The sequence below is a fragment of the Anser anser genome, assembly GCF_964211835.1.
Source record: "Anser anser genome assembly, chromosome: 8".
Classification (NCBI taxonomy): Eukaryota; Metazoa; Chordata; class Aves; order Anseriformes; family Anatidae; genus Anser; species Anser anser.
In genome coordinates this window covers 2,464,284-2,489,939 of record NC_139728.1, presented here as the reverse complement: position 1 = coordinate 2,489,939, position 25,656 = coordinate 2,464,284, and the positions used below count along the sequence as shown (strand labels likewise).

At 41.2% G+C, this 25,656-nt stretch overlaps 1 protein-coding gene and 1 long non-coding RNA gene across 2 annotated transcripts in view; one reads left to right on the top strand and one right to left on the bottom strand.

The window, feature by feature from the left end:
- The window catches only part of SNX7 (sorting nexin 7), a gene marked incomplete at its 5' end in the record, with an annotated part of 28,536 nt that extends 24,775 nt beyond the window's left edge, over positions 1–3,761 (bottom strand). The window contains one exon of the mRNA XM_083846410.1: positions 3,588–3,761. Coding sequence (XP_083702536.1) covers positions 3,588–3,761 — 174 coding nt within the window. The remainder of the gene's footprint in view (positions 1–3,587) is intronic.
- A 238-nt stretch (positions 3,762–3,999) lies between these two features.
- Positions 4,000–23,066, top strand: LOC310903746. The gene is made up of 3 exons (XR_014587770.1): positions 4,000–6,710; positions 19,443–19,567; positions 20,469–23,066. It is a non-coding gene; the product is annotated as an uncharacterized lncRNA (long non-coding RNA).
- The last annotated feature ends 2,590 nt before the right edge of the window (positions 23,067–25,656 follow it).

The following is a 25,656-nucleotide window of genomic DNA, read 5'->3' as shown; positions in this document are numbered from 1 at the left end:
ACAGGGGAACACAGTTAAATAATAATAAAAAAAAAAGATAATTTTCTGTTTTCTACACAGCTGTAATTTTGGGGTTGGTACTGTTTTTGTGTGCATGCTGTTGATGGTGGAAATTGTATGTCAGGGGAAAAACAGACAATTCTTCCAGCTCTTGGTTTTTAAAACTTGTTTTTAAACTTCTTTCCTCTTTATCTATGCAAAGAAAATCAAGGCCTTGCCCTTGATAAGGAGGTACTTTCCCACACCTTCCACAACTGCACGTGCCTACCACTCCCCTGCTCCCTTCCATGCCCTTGAACTACTGGCAGAAGAGACGGCAGAGCCGAGTGCTGATCAGCAAGTGGGTTCGTGCGCTTTGAGTTACTGGCCAGGGCAGCAAAGGGACAGAAAACCAACGAGCTCCTACAGTGTGGGGGCCTTGCTCTGTGTCTCCTTTCTCTAATGCCAGCAGTTACTTTATCCCGCTCTCACATTTGGGCTGAAATTGGTCAGTAAGACTCCAAAATTAATAAAGGACAGAAAACACTCATACAGCAGGGGCAGCCTCAAAGTAGGCCGAGCACAAAGCTGAGCCTGCAGCTCTCTGTAGAAAACATTAAGCACAGGGGTTTGCCAAAGCACTCCTCCTCCCCAGGGCATGACTCAGGGCTGCCGCCATCCTTCCCAGTCAGGACCCAGAGCTTGCACTCTTCTGGGGCCAGCAATCCAAGGCAGGTCCGGAACCAAAGGATGTGGTGGCAGAGGTTATCCTAAAAGTGAATAGCTTAGTTGTTGGAGCATTCTTCAAAGGAAAGAGATTCAGGAAGACAGAGTAGTTCCTTGGTTGAAATACTCAATTTTGAAACAGGCTTAAATCCTCGATCAACTTGTTCTGGAAAAAGTAGCGTCTATGCAATTCTGTGGTGGCATGTACATCTTTTCTACAAACACCATGAATTAAGTTTTCTGTAATCATGGAAGGGAGACAAGCATTGTAAAACTGAGTTTTGAAAGGAGGGCTGCTTAACGTTTTAAGTATTAACCAAATCACTGACAGCTTTGTCAATGTCATGTCAAGGTACCACCAGCAAGGAACACAAGGATTACTGCAGTACAGTACATGTGGTACTATACTTTGAAACCCATGGAAGAAAGCAGGTTGCAAACACTGCATTCGTGTGACTCATCATTCAACCCTGAGAAGCTGGCTCTGCTAAAACGACCTCAGAACTTTTTCCATGGTAACAGAAACTGGGATAAAGTGAAATGCATGTTACATTATGAAATGCTGTATCAGAGCTGCCGAATAAAATGCTAGTCTGTAATATTTGAGGTATGTCACCAGATATTGGGCCAGTGGTTTATGACACTATCAGGTTAAACGTCTATGAATTTTCATACAATAAAAGCTTTGCGTTTACAACTTGAGTAATAACTTATGGTATTGAGGCTGACAATTTTTAAGAACCTCATTTTTCACCATTTTGGTAGCTGGTCCATTTCACTGACTAAACTTAGAAAAATGAAGTCAATGTCAGTGTCAGGCACTGAGCACTGCACTGCCGCTGCATCCCATTTGGCCTGCAAATGCTGGGGACCTTAAAGACTGGTGTGAGACACTCCATTAAAATACAATTTAATACAAGATGGTCTTGGAACAGCACGTTATGGAAAAATCAGTTTTACAAAAATAAGTCTGATGCTACATTTAGCTTGTCAGTTTCCCTTTAATATACAGAACACACACAAACAGAGGATGCAACCCCCAATCACCCTCACAGCTTTTCATCTTCCCAAAAGATCAGCCCTCAAGCTGCAGCTGAAAACAAACAATTTCTGGCCAATATATAACCACTAAATGCAGGTGTCTAAGATTTGAAAAGAACACTGGGCTTTAATATAGTTTGACACATTTTCTTGTTCGCAGAAATAGGTTATCATTTTGCATGCAGTAAACCTTTTATTAGTAGCTAACATTAACAGTAGTTAAGATTTAATATAAGCAAGAAATATTTTTGCATGAATCTAGGTGGCAGTAATTTAAGGATATAGATATTTCCCATAGAGCAGCAGTATCTCATATCATCTATATTTGTTTTTATTTTTTATTCTCAAGGAACTTCACCCTTGACAAGCAAGCATGTTGATTTATGTTGTATTGATAGGCACTGACACCTGCATGCAGAACTGCCTGAGCTTACCTCGTAAACGCAAAAGGATTTAAGGTAAGATACAACTAAAGTTATATTTAGCATTGGTTTTGTCTGCAAGTTCAGTAAATCATTCATTTCTTCAGATCAGATCAAGACTGTTACTTTTCTAAAAAATATGATTTAGCTGAACCCTAGTCATGCTTCAGAAAAACACTGATAACTTGGTGAAGTTTAGCCTAACCTCTTGTATGTTACAGACTATTAAATCACCTAATAGATACCTCTGGTGTTAAAATACATGAATTTCAAGAATTTTATTGCAGTCACAGTTTAAATACATAGCTCCCAAGAATGAGGCTTTTATTCCGATGTCGGTTTTTTTATTCACACATACAAAAAAGTATCTTTTTTACAAAAATATAGAAAGTATACACAATTCATATTACATTTGGTCCTAATAAAAATGTTTGTTATCACATTTTCAAATAGGAAAAATATTTACTATTTCTTTCCATTGTCATACATCCTGGTACCCAACAGTTCAGAAGTCTCAGAAGGTGGATGGGGCCATAGCTGCCCTACACATTTTTTCCACCTTAGCTCTCTGTACATCCTTATGTGATATTTTATATAGTTTTGATAGGGCAAATGTATCCATCACATGCTCTCTTCTTTAGTGGCTGAGAAGGTGAGAGTTAAGCCCTATCTTAACTAGATCAGCACAAAATGAGAAACCTTACACGTGGCAGCCGCACCATACTTCATTACATTCATCAAAATCAGTAACGCCGGCAAAGCTGGCGTACCCGTACACAGACAGCTAATGCCGTGTGCTTGCAAAATGTGTGCCAATGTATCATCACAAAATGCTGCTGTTGCCGACCTATGCGGCGGTGCCAGTTCCTGGCCCTCCCCTCGTCTTTAACAGAAACTCGGCCTGAAGCTTGCAGATGGGTGCTGGTATTCCGGTACAGCCGCATCCACTCACAGGGACTGTTAATTTAGTTCGCAGACACACGCACACGGCAGGCGACAAATGCGAGTGACACCAGCATTACTCGGGCTCCTGGGCAACTTCAAGGGACGGGCAGCCCGCCCGAAGCAGCGCGCCCCGTTCCCTGTGCCAGCCCGGGAGGCGGCTCGGCGCTGACCGGCGAGGGGGGCACCGGCACCGGGACCGGCCCGGGGGGACCGGGAGGCAGCGCCCCGGGGCGCGGCAGCCGCGGAGCCTCTCCCGGCCCTGCCCGCGCTGACGGCCGGCCCGAGCGCCGCGGCCCCGCGGCCGAATCCGCCCCGCCGCTGCCCGGCGCCGGAGGGCCGGAGGGCCGGCCGGAGGGAGGGAGGGAGCCAGCACCCACCCGATGCCGGCGGGGCCGCCGCGGGGAGCGGAGCGGAGCTGCCCTGCGGAGCCGGGCCTCCCGTCCCGTCCCGGTCCCGGTCCCGGTCCCGCCGTACCTTGCTGAACACCTCCAGGTCGTCCTCCTCGTCGTCCAACTCCAGCACCTCGGCGGGGGCGCCCAGCAGCGGCGCCCGGGCCGCGCCGGGGGGGATGGCGGGGAGCTCGGCCCCGATCCCTCCCCCGGCGGGGGGGAGCGGCGGCGGCCCCGGTACCCGGCCCTCTGCCTCCATCCTCGCTGCGAGCGCGGGCGGCCGCCCCGCCGGAGCCGCTCCCCGGGGCACCGCAATTGGCCGCCCGCCGCTCCCCCGGCCCCGCCCGCGGACCGCCCTCGGACCGGCCCCGGCCCCGGCCCCGGCCCCGGCCCCGGGGCGCGCCCAGTGCGCAGGAGTGGAAGCGGCGGCGGCTGCGGGAGGCCCCGCCGGGACGGGGCGGGACGGGGCCGGGGACCGGGGCCTCTCGGCGGAGGCCGGTTGCGGGGCGGAGGGGGCGGTCCCTCCTCAAAACGCCCGTAAACGTCTCCGTGGGGGCGTGGGGGGGGCTGCCCGCGGTTAGCCGAGCGCCTGGCGAATGCTTGTGGGAACTACGGCCTCTGAGCTGGGGCGCTGCGAAACAGCGAGTCTTGTCCGTGAGAGCTCAGGAGAAACGGGCAGCTCGGGGTTTATTTCCTGGGAAGCCCCCGCCAGACCCGGCAGGGACTGGCCGCCCAGGCTTCTTTCTTCTGCTTCCAAGTCTGCCCAGCTGGTGGGTGCAAACATACATCCCAGGCGGAAAATACGCCTTGCTTCTTGCCTCGTGTGCCTCGGACAGCCTTTCTGTTGTTCGTAGCTGGAGGCTTACTTGTTTGCTCTTGACCTTGAGGTCTGGTCTGCTCTCTGATGTTGAGGCCAGAGATCGCTTTGGGGTCAGAGGTTTACTTGCAAGATATTATTGGCACCATGTTACATCTGGAAATAGGTTTGTGTGGGAAATAATCAACCATTTATAAATGGTGAAGCCGCAATAAGTTCAAACATCAGAACTGAGGGATTGTGAAGCTGCCTGAGTTCCTTAGCTCTTCCCTTTGAGCATCCCCGTTACTGGCTGTCATCAGTGCAGGGACTGCATGTTTTCCCCACAGCCTCTCCCTCATCCTATGCAGGGTAATTCCTTGAAAGCAAATAAGATGGAACAGGGGCGGTGGTGCTTGTTGGGGGAGCTCAGGACACCTGGGAGGTGAGCAGGCAGGTTGAGGGCAAGAAGGGTTGGCGCAGCAGTTCCTGCACTGAACGCAGGAGTTCCTCTGTGCTGCTGGGCAGGTCAGACCCGCCGTGTGGAACAGTGCTCTTTTTACAGGCTCAGTTTGAAATATATGAAGTCAATGGGATCTTTGTTAATGTTGGCCTCAAAAGTCCTAGACTGGTACTTAAACAGGCAGATGTGGCATAATTTTTCTTTACCTTTGTTCCCTAGCTGTCAAATTAGAAAAGGCAAAAGCCATAATCATATGAAAATACTTCGAAAGCCATTCATTCATGAAACACTCTTAGCAACTGATGAGGAAATTCACTTCATATTTTATGCTTTTCAATGAACTCTTGAGCCACAACTTTAAAGAGAGATATAAGAATGAACACCGAATATTCACAGAACTATGCAAAGCAAAAATGAGTATGTCTATGTAATTCAAGAATGTACGGTCAGACATCTTGATCTTTGAAGATAAAAGCCCACAAGAGCCTACAACTCAGAGGGACCGGCGCTGCTTGTGGGGTCAGGACAGGGCTCGGTGCCCAGGAGCCCTCACACCTCAGCGGGCGGCTGCAGCCATGGTCTGCGCTCTGCTGCGGGCCGGGGGCGGCAGGCTGTGCTGGGCTGGGGTACTGCTGAGGTAAAGCTGGTGCTTTCTGTAGCTTTCAAGTAACGGCGGGCCCTGGGGTGAGGACCTCGGTTCCTGCCTGTCTGCCCAGCCCGTGGCGGGGCCTTGGGCTTTGTCCCGTGCTGCTCAACGAGCCTGGTCCCTGTGGCGGGGCGGACGCTTCTCACCGAGCACCAAACACGGCTCTGCCCACCTCTGTGCCTCACAGCACCTTCCCGCTCCTCTCGCTGCTCCTACTTTATCCTCGGGTGCCTCGTGTACCAGATCCCAACAGGAAATGCGTAACGTAGAATACCCTGAGTTGGAAGGGGCCCACAAGCATCAGTGAGTCCAACGGGACCACCCCAAAATCAAACCTTATGTCTTTCCTACGCTTTCTAACTCACCCTTTGTACAAAAGCGGTTAGAGTAGCTAGGTTGTCTTCTGCCTGCTGCTCTGTATAGGTGACAGATGAGCATTGTTTCCTGTTTGGTTTTGGTTTTATTTCACTGTTTTAAAGTGCTAGAGGCATACAGGGTTTCTGAATGAAGTACCTACAGCCTGCATAATGCCTATTGTATTATGTGTTTGAATTTAAATTCAGGTGTTACACTTGTGAAGCAATAACTGAGAAAAAGGAAAGTTACTGAGAATCAGAATACCAGACACCACGCATTAGAGATGATAAATAAGGGACAGCCAGTCACAGAATGTATAAAACTGATGTACTGTAGTCTTGAATACTGAGGCTGTCATCTCTATCATATTAATTTTTTGAAGTTTTACCGTTCTCCTGCATTCTTTATTTCTGTTTGAGAGAAATCTCAGAAGATACTTTAATTGGACTTTTTTTTCTTATTATAGCTTTTTATTATCTCATTAATCAATCTTAACAAGACATTTTTGATTGCTCACTGGCAGTGCTTATCTTTCTGTGTTTTATATTTGAAGTACCAATCTGTGAGGAAAAGTTATTCATTGTCCTTTGCTCTATGAAAAAAGGCATTACCTTTATCAGTTACTTGGAGTTTTAATCACTGCTAAAACAAAGTAGAAAGCCATTCTGCCACCCCTTCCCCCGCCCTCCATCCCAGCTGTCTCTAATCTAATGAAAGGGCCGAGGGAATAAATTGCCACTTAGGGACACCTGCCCTTCCCCACCAAGCCACAGTTACCAGCTCCTCTGTGCCCTGCAGTATTTAACAACAAGAACCTTTTACAGACTCAAGAATTTGTTGCTGATTTTCTGGTGTAGGACCAGTGACAATTTTAAACAGTGAAACAGTTGTGCTGTTCAGAGATGTAGGTCACATAAATACTACATTCAACAGAGGGGATTTACAGGTACTGTTATTTCGAAAGTGCATTGCTGCAGATCTTGCTTATTATTAATTTCAGTGTGTGTGTGTGCACATGTATGCCAGGAGGCTGCATGTTTCGTGAGCACCTGGGATTTACACATTTAACCACAAATATCCTTCCCTGAACATACGGAATTATATCTTGGCAACAATCAAGGGCCAATATGTCAGTTTTCATGCCATGAGTATCATTGCCCTACTTAAAGAAATAGATATTGCATTGAGTCAATAGTGAACAATATTTTTGGAAGGAAATGTTAATATTTTGTAAAATATGGTGTTGTCTAAGTAACTGTTCAGTTGTCATGAAATGCTGTGAAACGTTCAGTTGTTTCAGGCTCTCCTACTCGGGAACACTGAGTGGAGCATTCACATATGCCAGGGCTGAGCTGCAATTGCCTCCAACTTTTATTTATTCTCTTAAACCCAAAAAGCTATTTTGTATTACAAAAATGTCAGTATTATTCCTGCTTGTATTTTCCCTCTTTCTTTGGTAAGAGCGTTGATCCTAGCCAGTAATCCCTACCAGAGTTGCTTTTTCTTGAACAAATTAAATTTACAAACACCGAAGCAGAACCGAGCTATTCCTTCGCTCTCATGTGCAGGCTGCATGTGATCCCTTTAGGCCACAATACCACTTTGAATGCTTGATGTTGACTTGTCAAGTTTCACCAACTGCACGGTGGTATGGACAGGATTAAATCTTGTTTTATTTCATCTCCTCCCTAGCCAGGCAGTCGGGGGGGTATGGAGGGTTCATGGTGTTTTACTCTGTTCCACCACTGAAGTGCAAATAATAAGCATATTAGTAAATCTGCTGACATTCAGCACCTTGACGCAAATGAGCAGGTTTTTCTAGGTCTGAAATGCATTGTCAAGTGGAATTCTTGTCAGGGTTGTCTCATGTATAAGCAGAAGTCATTACATTTACACCCAGAAGATATTTCGATGGTGAATTAAGGGCTGACCTTCGTATCATACTGTTTATTAGCGCAAGCTTTATAGAAAGCTCCATATAATGGCTCAAAATAAGGTTAACTATTTGTGTGCTGTGCCTAAAATGGCCACGGAGTCAGAGCATGAGAGCTTTCAGATAAATTGTCAGATGCTTAGCTTTTCAGCTTTTTTGCCTGTTATGTTTTGGTTGGAAGGTAACTGTTAGGCTCCTCTCTTGTTTTTATTATTATTGTTGATGTTACTATGTTAAGAATAGAAGGTGCTTTAATTGGCATATTTTAAAACGTTGCATCTGCCAATGGATAACTGCCAAGCTTATTTTTTTTCAGAGACTATCAGAATGTCTTCATTTTCTGACTGCCCAAAGGAAATTACAGTATACCGTACTCAGAATCACGTTACCTTTTTTTATAGCTGCAGATCGTTTTTATGACATTGTAGATGTACAAAGCTCTGATCAATATCTAGAGACTTGCTATCCTTTTAAGTTATGTGACTGCCAAATTTTAGACATAAAAATATTCCAGGTAAAGCATTTTTGGGTTTCATAAGTTTCACCACATCTAAAAACAGTTGCTGAGGTTCATTGGATATGAAAGCATTGATTTGGTTTTTTTGGTAATACTTTGAACTGTTGTGAGATAGTGTCCATCTGTTCTGATTTTGCATTGTCCCTTCTGTTGAAGGAATAGTTTAATGTTTCCAAATAATTGCTGTTTGTCTCATTTTTTGATGAATAGTATGTTTAGCAATCTATGTTGTATGGCAATATATGAGTATCTCTGAATCCAAAAGTATCCAAGAAATATATTAATATTTAACATACCTCTAAAGGTTTATCCAATTAATTTGGTATACGAACCTGAGTTCTTTCTAATCTTACTTTTCCTGATATATAGTTTGGGAACTCTGGCTTCAGGTGAAAGGGAAGAGATTAATATGGGACCTCTGTTTAACTTATTTATGACTAGGTGTGGTTCTGTTTGCTAAATAACTGAAATGAAATGAGAGTGATATGAATATTACTTACTTACAGATGTTTGTTTATAAATAAAGAATTAAGTATTTCAGCTGCTGCAATGTAATCCACATGCTCTGCAAGTGCTCTGCAAACCTGTGTGTTTCATGACGAGAATCCCCTGTCCTGCAAACAGGCTGAGCAAATTAATCTGGGTGTTGTGCCATGGGGGTCACTAAACCTAATGAAATGTTGAAAATAAGGTCCGTAACTGGAGTGGGGCTTTTTTGCCAGGTATATATAGAGAAGGTACTGCATGTTTTGACTGGAGTCTCGTCACCTAGAAATGTAGAACAGAATTCAGCCAGCCAGCGCAGGCTTGTGCCACCGTCAGAGCGGGCTGGCGGCCGTGGTTCGGTGTGCGCAGAGGCATGCAGCTCCTCACGCAGTGCCTGCGGCGCCTCACAGCCCTTCGAATGGCACTGCACGCCTGTGCTTACACAGCTACATCCTGCGCACGGTATCCCGTATTATCCTGAATTATCAGTTGAATGCCAAATGTTAGGTAATCACTCCAGCTGCAAGGACACACTGGTCCAGGTATTTCCTCATGCTTGGCTTTACTTGTATTTCTCTTGTATTGTGGTGAACCCAAGCTGGTTTGTTCCACTTATTGCCTCTGTTATGTGTTTGAAAACAGAATAAAGCAGATTCAACAAAATGTAGGTTCAGCAAATAAATGAAGAAATAAGAGACTCTGTTGTGTACTGGGACATTTTAAAAGGTATAGGACAAGTAAGTCAGAACCTGCAGGACTCCTTATAGAGAATATGCATTGAGAGTACTTCAGAGAAGAAGCACAACTACTGGAAGGAGAGAAAAGTTTCTGCTCATACGTCTAACAAAATCATCATGGCAAAGGAATTAAAATAATTCACAGCTTTCACGTACAAAATCAGTTACTGAAATACTGTTAGGACTGAAGGAAACTGAGGATATCCAGATGTGGTGCAGTCACTTTAAGATTAATTTACTGTATTAAGCTTAACCCTGAGTGGTCATTTCTTTGACCTCCTAGGTACAGTGCTGGTCATTATTTCGAGGATTATTAGTCTTTACAGAATCACTTTTATAAAGATTTATGAACCTTTATTGTTCACACACAGTTTCAGTCACCCTAAAAAACTTTCCCAAAGGGAGCTGGCATGTATGTGAGCCTTCTAAACTAGTCCAGGATCTACATCATGGTTGAATTAACCCTCATTCATGATGTTTTAACACATTCTTTGAGACAGAATCTGTGTGTGTTTTTTGTCTTAGTTTGTTGCTACTGGGATGAGTAAGAAGAAAGTTTTTATATGAATGTTTTTTTAGTCCTTAAATTTTGACCTGAAATGTTGACCATAAAATTAGGATCTACATGGACCCCCTTAACAGTGCAGTACTTACCAATAGAAAACGATATGTATATAGAGTCATTCATAAAGCATGTGGAAAATATGTTCTACAGCTAATCCTGCCGCACAGTTTCATTTTTATCTTGTGCCACTGAGCTCTTCTCTTCCATAAAACTGAGTGGTATATTAATTGTGAAGGACAGTAGCTCAGAGTCATTCAAGCTAAAAAATATCCCTTTTTGTTCTACAGAGATCATAAAAAAAAAAGAAAAAGTAGTAATGCAGAAATAAAAGTATGATCCTGGATAGTGGATTATGACCCAGAGGAAGGAATGTGAACGATGCAGCTGCAGAGAGGAATTTTAAGTGATGTATGTGAAACTGCCAAAATGAAAATTGCAGCCGAAGGAAGTGAGCCAGCAGTCTAACCACAATCAATATGCAGGTTAAGTAAACAATTACAGCCTGCCAGGGGAACTGCAGTGTCTTCAGGTGTAAATTCTGAATTTACTTCATGGATACCTTTCTTGCTATTTACAAAGAGTGTAATGGATCTATCTTTTTATTTATTTATTTTGCAAGCCAAAAGACAAAGGCTGCTGTTGGTTTACTTTCAGTCCTTGCAAACAAATGATGCAAGTTAGTTAATAGTTGAGGCTGTTTTAAAAATCTGAAAACTGGTGAAATTATGAAGTGACCAAAAGGACAACTTATGCTATCAGACAATGGTTAGGGAAGGAGGCATAGGAATAAGTAAAAAATGTAAAGGGGTAATATTTTTTGTGAATGCTGAGCTTGCCCAATATAGAAGACGACAACCCTACAATGGAAACAGTTGTGTTTTCAACATTTTAGGATAGTTTCCTTATCAAATATTAATGTGTGGAAAAGCCCTTGTGTGATAACTTGGCAGTTGATCTACCAGAAGATACTTCTGCTCCTTACAAGGTTTGCTATAAAGTTGCTAAATAGCTCAAAATTATTTCAACACTATTAAAAGATTCGTAACCCCAAAACAGAGCTGAGGTAGATTTGTAGATGAAAGTATTTCATTTGTTTCACGTTGATCTCTTACCCCTTACTTGGGCAAAACATTTGAAACTAATAGTGTAGTAGGCAGCTGCTCTACCATTATCCCCTTATTTTGTATTTAAGTGCCCCAAAATAGCTTTATGCTTAAAAAATATCAGTTGCTCCTTGTGGACAGTAAAGCGCCAGATGGTATTTGTGTCCTTATGTTCAGAACAAATGAAGTACAAAGAACCAGCTACTCCCTGGTCTCACCACTGCATGTGTTGCTTAGGATTAGCTAAGGCATGTGATGTATCTGGGGGGAATGCTATATAGTGAGATGTGGCAGAGCACACAAGAAAACAGGAAAGTAGACTTCATTAATTTTGTAGCCCCACAAAGAAAATTGTTTCATTTTATTTTCTCTCAGCATGTCTCGGTGTTTTTGCACTGTGAACGATTTTGGAGACTTTTTGTTGAGTACTGAGAAGCACTAGTGCCAAATGCTAGAAAAGAATAGCTGAGGAAACAATTTAAATTTCAACATTTTATGCCAAGACACGATCCAAGACACAGTGTGACTTTGGACAGTGCGGTCAGACTGCAGCTGCAAGAGATCTGGACCAGATCAGGAAGGAAATATTCCAACAGATGTGATTTACAGTAGTGGTACAAGCAGTCATATGCTTCCTGCAGTTTTCTCTTATTAAATAAATGTTAGCAGTTTTGTTTTGGGTCATATGAAAATGTGAAAGACCAAATTTATCTGCATCTTAGAGGGGAAACAATAGAATTAGATCCGTATTTACTTCAGCTGATTTTGCACTTAGGGATGATGTGGTAGCAGAGCACTTGAGATGCTGACCCCGTGGATTTGCAAGAGAACTTGTGTTTAAAATGAGGTTTGCGGATGGACTGTGGTATTGAAATACTGTATGCTGGTGGGTTGCAGCAAGCTCTGTAGTTAGGCAGCACTGGCACTTGTTTTGCACAGACAGAAAGATAAAAGTTGTTATGCAGGATGCAGCTTCAGGGAAGAGTAGGTGTACCTCCCAGAATTAAATCCCTCTTATTGAATGAACATGTAAATAAATGAAAGTTCTCTTCTTTATTCAACTTTGTTAGAATGATGCAATGGACTTTTTTTTTTGTAATGAATATAGAATTTGAGAGGACTAGAGGAGCATAATACAATATTTACAGTTAACTAACATACTCCACACTCTGAAAAATTTTGGAAGCCAGAAACCAGAGAGGTCATTTTCCTTATACTTTAGGTCTATCACTGTGTTTTCCTTACGTGCAAAGTAAAGCTGCATGCATTTTTTGGTTTTACTGAACTTCTGAAGCCAAAACAGAATAATATGTTTTTTCTATGTCATATCACTTAAGACAGCAAATGACTATCTACTAGATTGCATTTTTCAGCCTTTGTACATATATGCTACAGCAGCTGATTTGATGTTCTGTAATAATTCCTTTTTAAATTGACTTAACGATTTAAACTACCAAATTGTTCACATTTCTAAGTTGTATATGAAACTAATGAAACAGGATAGAATTGTAGGCCAGTTACCTCACTTGTTCTTATGTGATGTACATGAGGAAAACAGATACTTACTAGACACAGCAATGAACAGGGAATGACTGGTGGAAAGGGTTCATTTTCTGTATACAGCATCTCCGAGAGGACTTTTGGGGTTTGCTCAAAAGGAAGCTCCAGTTTATGTATTCTAGCATCTCAAACTGATGGGCAAACTGCTGATGCAGCACGCAATAGCTGAGCGTAGGGGAAGGGGTCACAGGGGTAAACTCACCAGTCTGTGAATCAGCTGGGAATTACTTCAGCTTTTCATCAGGTTATAATAGCTGAGGAGTGCCTTCGCATCAATTTGCATCTCTGTGCTTCAGAAAGCCATTCAGGCTGCCAGGAGGAATGATATGAGATGTGGGAAACTGATTTGCTTCCTACTCTGCCAAAAGTATTTCCTTTAATTGCCAGTAAGCCCCGTGGTTTCTGTCTGAAGCCCTGTATGGATAAGGCCACACAAGTGTCTTTGGTGTCATGCTGGAGCACAGGAAGGCCATCCCTGCCTTCAGCCATCCTCTCTGCTTGATAAGAGTTACTGGATAGATTGGAGCAAAGCCCTTTTGATATCTATATGCCTTTCTAGGGCTGTAGGAACACCCTCCGATAAGATTCCTGTGCTCTAGCAGAACCAATGCAAAGTACTCATAAAGCAACAAAGAAGTTGGCCTGAGGTTCCCATGAGAATGTGCTGCTGGTGTGTGGGTGCCTTTCACCTTTATCCTAAGTTCTACATGCACACCTGAACACAGACACCTGCCTGGTAGGTGTGGGGAAAGGAGGCAAAAGGAGACAGTAAAAGTAAGCGTGGTAGCCGTGAACTTAAACCCAGCTGAAAAGGGTTTGAATAATCCTCTGGGTATTCAACTTGTTAAAAAGTTTGATCTATTGAATAAAGTATTTTTTCTCATTATTATTTTTATAGTATGAAAAATCAGGTAATATACAGTTCAGTACAGGAGCTAGAGGAACAAGTCGCCAGTAGAAGTATGGCCTGAAATGCTAATGGCTTTAAAACAAAATTATGCCCATTTAAAAATGAAGCAGTCAATTTTTAGGTAACTGCCATACGAGTAGAATGAAAACAAATTATCTCACAATTGATCAAAAGGTAAATAATGAAATATTCTGCTGCGTACTGAGGACTCTGAAAATAAGGAAATAGCATTGATAAACTGTGTTTGAGATTGAGATTGGCGTAATTGGTAAAATGAGTCTGAAACAGAGAAAAGGAGGGTAAGGTAGAGATTTTTGGACTGCCAAACCTACCTCCCATAGGCAGAAAAAGTTCAAGTCTATTCCAATGATGACAGAGCTAGCGGTGAGCAGAAACAGGGAGAGCCTGAAGAGGAGGTCATGGCATGGATAGCAGCAGCCAGGGAGGCCAGTCTGGTCCCACTTCTGCAGGTTTGAGGGATGGGTTCCTTGCTCGGCCTTGTTCTGTCCATCCTGCTCTGGGGGGTGCGCCCGTGAGTGACCAGTGCCACCGGTATTCATCGTTTCTCTGCAGCGGAGCACAGCCACCTGTGTCTGGGAGGGCACGGCTGGATGTTTGGCAAGCAAGTGCAGGGAAAAGTAACAGGCCTGTTACAAGTCTGTTCTACAAGATTGTAGGTAGGTGCTACAACCAGCAGAAGGATTTTCACTAATCTGGATGAAAATTGCCGGTGGTCAGGATAGAGTAATTAAAGTGTTTGTATGCAAATATAATGAGCTGGAGCAGTCAAATGAGGAATGTTAGAAGATTGCAAAAAGGTAGTGGGAAAAACAGTGAGGTCTGGCATGGGCTGTAGCAATCAAAAAGAGTAGATTTGCATGTTAATTTATGTGGTAGATTGAAGAAAGAAGTAGCAATAGTGTAGCTAAATTCCATTTGAATTAAAAGCACTTCAAAATCAGGGAATAATGGTTAGTAAAATTCTACTAATTTTGTGAATCTGTAGGACATTGTTGGGTTGGATTTGGTTACCAAAAAGGATCTTTTCAGAGCACTTTATGGTTTAATGGTTTATGCATGGTTAAAGCATTAAATATGACCAGTAGTTGTGAACAGATGGGTGGGCAGCCCCACATATGGCAGTATTTAACTTATTCAGTATAGCTTGAAGAACAAATGCTAATTATATTGTATTGGTTATTTCTGCTGATCACAGCTGACATTGTGGTTTGGTGTTTTTTTTGTTTGTTTGTTTGTTTTGTTTGTTTGCTTTTTTTTCCCACTCCATCAATTAGAGGCCAACTTTAAGGTTTCATTCTAGATGAGCTGATTGAAGAACAACATATTTTGTGTTATTCAGATAAAATTAAATGGTAAGATTAAGACAAGTAGGTCTGTAACTGAGGATTTCAAGCTTAGGTATGCTATGGATGTGAATGATTAAATCAGTCTACCTAGGCAGCTCAGAAAAGACTGGAACTTTCTTACTCAAATGTTGAAAATTAGGTGATATTAATATCCAAAACAAAGACGGATACATTGCAGAAAAAATAACTGGACAAATAGCTATATAATTAAAAATAAATGAACTGAATGAAAAAAAAATGCAAAACAGACAGCAAACAAATCTATGAAAAAGAGGTAAAGAAGCATAGGAATAAGGTGTATTGAACAAATGTCAGGCAGAGCTAGGCCTCACACTGGGTATTAGACGTGGTAAAATTTCCCAGTCATAAGTCAGCACTCACAGAAACAAACCACTAGGAAGAGCATGGGAACACTGTTCAGAGGTTGAAAGTATGACCTAAAAAGTAAGAAAATACTTTATTCTGACCTCATTAGAGATTATGATGTTGACCACGGTGGAAAATGGAGGTTGCCTCATAGGAGTGTGTCCACGGGCTTTAAAATAAAAATCGTTGCAGCTGAGATACAAAACACAGAAAGCTTGATCTCATGAAGGGTGGTGATCAACCAGTCCATGGCCAGAAAGAGGAAGGGGCTGGATCACCAAGTCTCATATCTGATCCTACATGGCAGCAGATATACAGTGATTAAAGAGAAGGAAATGTGATCTAGGGGTTATAGGTGCATTATATAGGTGACCTTGAGGTTTTAGAAGAAATTTTGAAGGGAATCCTTCCTGTTCCTGCAAAGGCATCAGGCTTTCTTACAGGCATTGCTTCACAGTTTACCACACCTGTGGGCTCAAACACTTCCGAACAAATTGTACCTCTAGGTAATACTGAACGTCTTGTTTAAAGTGACTGAGCATGGGTCAGTCTAGCACTACTCCTTAATTTCATGCCCATACCTTAGTTCTGGTACAGAACAGGCAGAAAAAGATTTGCACAAGTGTGGATTAAACTTGTTGTCTAAAACCTTCTCATGTAAAGTAACAGAAATTTAATATAGGTGCAGAACACAGATTACAGAGTTTCTGTGAGGCTCTCTTCCAAGTGCTTTGTGAATACAGCTAACTCTATGAAATGACTTCAGCTTTCTTGTGGAGGACGAGTGAGAGATTATCAAGAAGGCATTTAAATCTACAAAGATTTCCCCCTAAGAATCATGCTCACTAAATGTCAAATTTTGTCCTGGAAGGTAAGCGTGTTAGGCCCCGTACTAGTACTAAGCATAAATTAAATTGTAGATAGCAATTTGTTTAGCAGAACAACATTTATTTCTATTTAAGCAATGCTGTTGTGAATGAGATGTAAAACTGCAGTAGACCTGTGCCAGAAAGGTTCCCCAGTAAATTCTTTCCTGACCACCAGAACCACCAGTATGACCAAAAGCGTTCTAAATACCACATTTACTGTACTACGTCTACAGGGACTGTAAGAAAAATAAGACAGTTAAAGACTTCTTCCAAGCCCTTTGGGACAGTCCACTGGACTGAGGCTTTAGCAATTCTTCCTAGAACCGAGATGAGGAAGTGGTGGGAATTTTTATAACACAGGTCATTTTACTTCTAAAATTAGTGCTTACAGTACCTATTACTGTTAAAAGTAGTGCTGGAAGAGGACTGTGCAATAATTAAGTTTAGGCAATGCTGATAAATTAAAAATAAAACATGAGTGTAGAAGTTGCTTATAGGAGCTTGTTTAATCTTCCAGTTTTCCCCAAGTTAAATATCAAATTATTGCTAATGCTTGGCATCCATTGCAGGAATTTAGTTCAGATACACTCATCGAAAGTGCTCTTATCATTAGAGGGAGTGATTGTGTCATCTCCAGTAGAATTATTCCACACCACTGGTATTTCTTGGCAGACTGACATGTTTTCACTTGACATTGCTGTAACCCCTGGGAAAGAAAGCGAGTCCTACCTTCCTGTGAATAATTCATCAGTGAGCCATCATACTCAAGTATTCCAAAGTAATCCTTTCTTTTGAAGGAGGAAGGGAGGGATACCAAAGCCTCTTTTTCTTTTCTTCTTTAACCTTAATGCTACCAGGCAGCCTTACCTCTTCATAAGCATTCTTCCATAGCAATCTTCCCTCCCAGCAAAGAGCCAGAGGTCCCTTCCAACCTAAACCATTCTGTGAACTAACGCTCAGCACTGTTCTCTCGGTACGTAAATTAATCCATATTATTTTTCCAAAGGGTTCTGGAGCAGCCCAGCTTTCTGAGAGTGCTGGATTGTCTGGAGTTGAACAAGAATGCCAGTAAATGAGACTTTTTCTCAAAAATCCAGCCAAGCAGCATGGCTTTCTGTTTAGTTAAAATATGCTAGACTATATTTTCTAATGACAGGGTATACTGACATTATTAGCCATGAGCATGCAGACCTCATATTAAACACTTGGCAGAACCAAAATTCTCCAAGTCCCTCTTTCTGGAAAGTGTGATGTTTCATATTTGATCAGGCAATGAAGAGCTTAACATTCACAGGCATGATTAAAGCAGCAGCAAAAATATTTACACTAAGTCAGTTTGCATAATTTGTAAGTTATAAAAAGTCTGGATTTTCTATTTATCTGGATAAATGTTCCTATTGCTAATAACAAGCTTAAAAAGCATAAGTTAAAACATAAGACCCAGTGTAGCATATTTTCTTATTTTAGGTAAGCCATTCTTAGTTCTCCTTTTTGAAGGCTCTACTACTGGTACTTTTTTTTTCATAAAATTGTATCAATAGCAGATGTTCACTTTATTCTTTACTTTTTCACTTCTAATATGTATTTTTCATGTCTGCTGGAAAAGCTTGGCTATCAGTTTAAAGCATGTTCTTGATAACAGGCAGGCAAGGGCTGGATGAGCCATTCCTTTATTCTTATGTGCAATATCTTGGGTATTCGAAGGGCTCTTTAGTGATCCCTTCCCCTAAGAAGCTCAAATAATTCCTGGTATTTTATTAATCTGTCAGAGCAAGGGTTGCTTCTGAATTTATCTTGGTATTTCTGTCTGAAACAGCTGTGCAGCCTATGCTTCAAATTGCCAGCATTAAATCAACATAGTTTTCCTCCTCATTCTTCATCAATTTGTCATATAGATAAGCCCACTACCTGCACTAGCTATCTTCCATTATCCACTATTCTCGCTGGTTTCTTCCATATACTTCCATCAACACCCACAGAGGCTTTTTACTCTCAAATATATTCTGTCTGTTTCTCTTTAGCTTTTTTAACTCCAGTGCTTAAGACTGCAGATAGCTAATGACTCTAAAAATTGAGCATGTCATATGGCTTATTTTGCCAGTGATATAGCTAGGTGGTTTGGACTTTAATCTCTTGACATCATAAAAAGGAAATAAATAAAAAAAAAAAGAGAAAAGCAACAAGAGAAAAATGCATCTTGATGATTTTTGTTATTTATGGTAACTAGCATCCAAATTTCTTTTCTAATTATTGAAACTATACACACTAAAAATTTACACATTATGGGAAAGTGATTGAATACACCTTACCCTCCATTATGAACTAAGCAGGAAGTGCCCTTCATGATCAGATTTTTACCCCCATGAAATTTAATCATTATTCAGATTCCTGTTTTTTCATATCTTTGCTTGTTCTTAAACGTGCTTTCATGACATGTATATGTAACCTCCCTAACTAAGGTGTTCTTATTTGCATTGTAAAACAGTAAATAATGTCTAATGTTAGTATTATAATGAATACTGGATTTAAAAGCTCATGCTTCATTTTTCTACATGCTGTATCGGCAGCAGAGTGTTATAGTCTGTCCTGATATTTCACTGTGTAAATTAGACGGCTAAGGAAGGAAAAGGAAAAACAGCAGATATAGATTAAGTGACCTGTTCCAGATCACAACGCACAACTTTGACAGCATAAGTAGATTTCCAGCCCAACCTACTAAATCTGGAGTCATGAAAAATATAATCCTAATTTTTAGGAAAAGGTGAGGGATTTGAAATTAACTTGAATTTTATTTGTATCCTTTCTCTGCTTCTCTACATAAATGACTGCTTACAGTGGCTGTTGTAAACATCATTTAAATGTTTTTCAGAAAGTACTGTTTTCAGTTTTCAATTATTCATTTTTTACACTTAAGAAAAATATTTCTAAAATGAAAAAAATTGCATATGAAGAAAGACATTGCAAAGACTTGCTGCTTTTCCTCCATTAGAGCACAAGCACAAGTTGAAAAGGGGCATATGTTTTTCATAGCGTGTAACCTCTGCGTGTGGGCACGTTGGATACTAAAATAAAGAAAGAGCTGCCAGACTTTTGTACAAGGAATATATTTATTTGCAAAGGAAAAGATTAGCAAAATTGTCAAAACATCTGAATAAAAATAAATTCAGAAATAAAACAAATGGGAGACTACTTTAGAAATGTCTGTAATTGTGCAAGGTGTTTGCACATAAATACTTTAAAAGAGATATTTCCTCTTTCAAAACAGACAGAAGCTGCTGATTCCCTCTGCTTCCCTGTTGCTGCTGCGGGTGCTCCAGGCTTTTTCCTCTAGTGCAGCTGTGCTCCACTGAAATAAATGGCACTTCCTGGGGACTACATCTTTAGTTACTGGTACGAGAGTCATCATAACGTGCAGTGAGATATTTCAGTAATGCTTTCAAATGACTATTAAAACACAACACTGCATAATAAAATCACAATTGCATGATTGTGGATAAAGCAACCAGTGACACAGCTACCTACAAATTATTCCCCTCAAAGAGAAACTAGTAGCAAAATTGTAGGGCAGCAAGGAAAAGCCTAAAAAAAACCCAAACTCTCAGTGGTGTAGTCTCACTGCTGTCTGCCTCTTCCTAGCTCCCTCCCATTTTTCTGTTTTGGCTTACAGTCTCTGAAGTTCTGAGCTTTCACAGGTCAGCTCATCTATTGCCTCACATCACAGGGAATTATCATTCAGGCTAATATGAAAACCGGAAAAGCAAATTCAAAATATACCACTGTCTTCAAGCAGATCCCAGTTATTTCCTATATAAACAATATTTAAGAATTATAGCAAAGAGTTCCCTTCTATTTCCCAATATCTACCAGTAAAGGCTACAAACTATTCACATTTAAGTTGCTTCTGATGCAGCACATCTTGCTGGCTTCTCAGGACTGGGACACACAGAACTCCTCTGCCAAGGGCTTTACAACAGTCAAGGCTGTTGATCTCAAAAGAGGCCAGGGACACCTTGCCTAATTCTAAGTACTTTGTGTGTCAAGTAGGATGCCAGTGTATCAAGGCATTGAGATTATCAGTGGAGAGCAATGTACACCTCTTAGGGCAATTAAATACGGACTTAGAGTTCTGCTGGGTGATTGGAAAGCGAGCCCCCAGACAACTAAGAGTATCTGGCCCTGGGCTTTTTTCTTTCCATACTTTTGTGCTTTTGGTTTTGGTCATTTGCTTATTCTACCCTTAAATACAGTTTGCTGTTTGTCACATTTCTTTTTTCTCTTTTTTTAATTTGAGGAGCTAGGCTTGTCATCCCGGACCCGTGAAGGCAATGAAAGTTACATCTGTAATGCAAACAGGAAGATAGCAGCACTTCAAACACCAGCATATTTTTCAAGCAGACTCTGTGTACTCATAAAACGTTAGAATTTAGGATCTTTCAAGTGACAACTATGACTGCCTCACTTAATGTCATATTTCTAGAAGACCCTTTCCCAGCCAATGCTCTTTAACCATCTGTCCCCTAAAGAAAAAGGAGACGCAGGTCTTGTGTTTAAGCTATTTCTTCTCCAGATGGAAATATTTCCTATGACATTCTTCACTGTACTTATTAAAGAGTATGTGGTACCTGCTTGGGTATACCAAGACCACATATTTGTATTGCTTTCTTTGTGTGGCTCATAACATTTGCCCAGTTATCAAATCTTTGTGAATTCACTTATTTTTGTAACAGGATTTCAGTCTAATCTTGCATTCTAGAGTATTTATTTTATCATTGGAACTGTCAAAATTGATAGTAAGTACTTTGGCACTTTGTCTATTTAATGGCCAGTTTATTTGGGAACAATTACAGTTATCTCATATGTTTCCAGCATGTGTTTCTGAAAATAGTCTGTCTCCGCACTATTTGAGAAAATCAGTAATTGAAACGTGAACTGTGTGCTGCGAAACTAGAAGTATATTCTAGTTTTGTTTTCTGCTTGGGGAGGAATCGGGTTCCAGCTGGAATGGTCATTTGTTCTCTCTCTGTATTTCGTTTCTGGTGGGTTGTTCTACAAGCCTGCAGGGTAGTGTTGCGGGATAAAAACCTCCTGAACATACCCTAAATATGCTTACCAGTATGTGCTCTGCAGATATGCAGAATTACCAGGTTAGAATATTTGTAATTTAAAGGATATTAATTTCTTTATATCTTAGATAGGATTTTGAAGTGTCAGAGAAGAAATGTTTGCATTTATATTCAGCAGATTCTTTGCATTAGTGTAAGGAAATTATCCCTATAAAGATGTCCGAGGAAAATAGTCTCATTTGATTCTTTAGTAGCTTAAATGAATCACTTAATTTCACCTGTTTCTTCAGATATTTATGTGTGTGTATGAATACAAATTCTCAGGATTAACATGTTTGGGAAAGTTAAGAGCTGCTGGAAAGGGGACAGTGGGTAGTTTCTCAAATTCAGCATAATTGAGACTAGAGATGCAAACAACTGCTCTTGGTATTGATAGCTGTACCTAATTTTCTTCTGATGATTTGTGTCATTTTGAAAATACATGATTTTAAAGATGAAGCCTTCTATGAAGCTGTCAAAATCTTACAGTTCACATTTCAGAAATAATCAAATTACACCTTCTATACTTAACTAGAGACCAAAGTGCTTTTCACATGCAGCACTGCATTCAGCACAAAAACAAATGCTAATGTGACTATCGGTACAGGACCAAACTTTATCTGAGATCTGGGGTGTTGCCATGGCAATTCCAATTGTTGGAAAAAAAATCCCCTTTTGTGCTTCATTCTGACATTATATTGCAAAATGATGATTATGAAGAAACATGCAACCCAAAAGGGGGAAAAATTCTCCTTTGAAGATGTAAAACATACTTTCTATCCCATTTACTTTTTGTGAAACTCTATGTGCCCAGATTTCTGAGCTCTGTTTTTTGCAGATTCAGATACATTATTTTTCAAACTGCCATAATAATACAGAATGTTATTTCTCCCAAGCGCAATAATCAACGTAATAAGAAACCCAGAGACATATATCCCATTTACTATGCAAATATCAATTTCTATTATATTATACTGCAGACATGGACCTCACTGTTGTTTAACAATACTTCCTACGTTAGTCGAAACATCTAAAATACAAAACTTGCCTGTTATTTATGCATATCAACTCTATAATCTATGTAAAATATAATCAGAACAGCTCATAACAGTCAATTAGATCAGTCATTTCTGTTTCTAGTTATAAAACTGTTTTTCTACCAATACATCTCACTGTGAGAAAATTGATATGGATATTACCTATTCCTTGCTAAATTGATATAAAACATGCTTTAAATTAAAAAACAACAAAACAAACGAACAAAAAAAAAACCACAAAACAACACACAGTGCTTCCAAAAGAGAAACAAATGAAGAGGTAAAGTTAGGATTTGGTTTGCACTGCAATTCACACTGAAGTTTATTGTACATCCCTTTATGTAGGGATAAAATGGGAAACACTTCCAGAAGAGAACTAATTCTTGCAGTGCTGCATTGCTGCTTTATAAATAAATCATTGTCCTTTCTCTATTGATCACTGGAACAATCCAGTCGAAGAATGCTGACTTAGTGCAGCCCTTCTTAGTAGTGCTGGATTGAGAGAAAAAGCCTGGTAAGTGGGACCCAAAAGCAGGGAGTAACAAAAACCCCACACTGGTTAGAGATCAGGTTTGATACGTAAAATCCAGCCCTTGATTTATTTCTTACCTCCAAAAAAGCTTGACAAAGAAGTCGATTCCCTTTCCCTTTCCCTTTCCCTTTCCCTTTCCCTTTCCCTTTCCCTTTCCCTTTCCCTTTCCCTTTCCCTTTCCCTTTCCCTTTCCCTTTCCCTTTCCCTTTCCCTTTCCCTTTCCCTTCCTTCTATAATGACATTGAGCAGGGGGAATACTAAATATAAGACAATACTAGTTGTGATTACTGAATGCTGAAGATCTATGTATAATGTATTCTGAAATTTTTCTAAGACATACTCAAAAAGACCTTCCAAGTTTAATCCAGTCTTTTTATGATCCCAGTTATGGTATTTATGTGTCAAGAAATAAGGGCTCAAGTCTTCCAGGAATATGTTAGACTTAGTAGTCTCTTTTGGAAAAAAGTACTGCATTCCTGCAAATTGAGGTGAAATCTGAATTTTGTTTGGTTATCTCAAAGATCACAGCTTGCCAATGTGTCAATTTTGTGATGTCAGATTGTTTTAATTTGTTAAGATTGCTTGTATCAGGCCCCAAGGCTCTTCTAGGAAGAGGAGTAGCCTGTTACAGCAATGAGCTGAGCAATACTACTGTTTCCGCATGTCTGGCCTTTATTATCAGTATTGGATCTTAGAGCATATTGGATCTATATTTTTATACACCTTACAAAACATGTCTTTTGCCAAAACAAGTAGTAGGTGACCCTATCAGGACTACACTCACAATGTCATTATCCAGAACTTTCAGCTACTTCTAGAATATAAATTTATTCTTTTTCATAAACCAAGATTTACTGGTAGAAACAGGGCTCAGCTGATGGCAGATTATTCCGGGCCATGGTGATGCATAGCTTTTAGGGCATGTTGTCATCGCATCAGTTCTTTCTGGTTCCCATCAATTACAAATACTTCCAGGATGCAGATCTGTAAAATGCAATTACATATTCCGCCGGTTGTGTTGTCTCAAATGTGGCAATCGGAGGCAGCACACGCTCGTTGTACTCCCCCCGGCGCACAGCTTGCTGGCTGATAGGACGCAAAGTATTAGCGAGCGTTCTTGAACACAACAGAGGCACAAGGTGTCGAGCAGGAAAGCATGACGTGAGGGACCGCTGAGGTGAGCGCTGTGCTGAACTGCTGGCCTTGTGCAGGGCGGCCAGGCTCCTGCCGGCAATGGGCCCACCAGGACCGCTCCCTGCTGCCCACTCACGGCACCAAAACTTCCCCAACCGGAGCAGTAAATCCAGAGCAAAGGGAGTCCAGAGACCGGGTCTGGAGGCAGAGGCACAGACCAAGGCTGTCCTTGCTGCCAGCATGGCAGAGGCACCAGGCCCAGCCCTCGTTTCCAGTGGGCTGGTGGCTGACAGGCTTCCCCTTCTCCCGCAGCGCCCGCTGAGCATCCATTCGTGCTTTCTGCCAGCACGCCGAAAGGCCTGCCATCAAAACGAGCACAGTGAACGGGGACGTGTAGCTATACGAAGCAACGCAGCGTGCCAAGAGACAGGCAAACAAACGCAGCGTTGTTCCCTATTTTTTTGACCATCTCCATCTTCCAGCTGAAGCGAGGAGTCTGACCGCTGACCACTAGATGACACTGTTGTATAAGGCCACGCTCAGCATAATGGCTTTAACAATAACTAATTTACTTAGGGAACATGTATGTGTATAATTAGGAGTCATCAATGTCTTTCTTTTAAAATAAAATAAGTTTACCGTACCCAATTAGATATTTCTTCCAAGATGAATTTCATTCTAATTGGGTAAAACTATGCTACTGGCTTAAAACATGGCACAGGGTGTATTTGTATCCACTTCCACGGTTTCCATATTTTTTTAGTTCTTGCAATAAATGGATCTGATTACACCTTTTAAATCGATGTTCTCTCAAACTGGTATGACATAAATGATTGTTCTGTCATTGTGATTTTACTGCCATTGTTTTCGGTGTGTGAGGTTTGTTAGTGATATCTTTCTTAATCTCATTCTGTCTTTCCCCCATCCTCCTGATTGTGATCTTGAATCTGCATGTTCTTTCCATCAAAACTGAAGTAATCTATTTAAAGAGGCAACGACAGTCACCATGCATGACTGTAGCCTGACCATGACACTGCAGGCTTTCGAGCAGCCGTGAGATCAGTAATCCCCGGCTAATGAACGAGAGCTCCAAAATGTCTGTTGTGTGGGGGTTTTCTTTAAAAGCTCGGATTTCCTGTAACTGAGCATTGCCAATGGAAAATCTAGTTTTTACAGATGTCAGACTAAATTCAACCTAGGTAAAATGCAAATTCGGTGCTTTTCTATAGGGAAAATGAATGCATTTAAGCTTCTGTGTGAATTCAGAAGGACCAGCTAGGCAGAGCCACACCCAGCATGGACAAGGCTTACATCCCTTCCCAAAGAAATTTCATTAATGCCTGAATTTGCTTTGCCAGCTGAGTTCTGCATATTCCCACCAAAATGCCGTGTCATGTGCCAGTGCAAGAACTATGCTCAATTTACAGTTCCTGTGGAGCAGTAACAGTTTTGGTACGGGTGATCAGCTCTGGTGACAACGGGCAGGGACACCGCCAGTTTCACCTTGTTCCTGTTCCTATCAGTCCATTCCTGTGTCTGCCTGAACAGAACTTGTCTATTAAATCTTGATGGCATCTTTTAAATTAATTTCAATTCTCTTCTGGAAGAAAAAAAAAAAAAAAAAGCTACTCCTGTGACAAAATAATGGCAAAGTCATCTGAAAATAATTTTCAA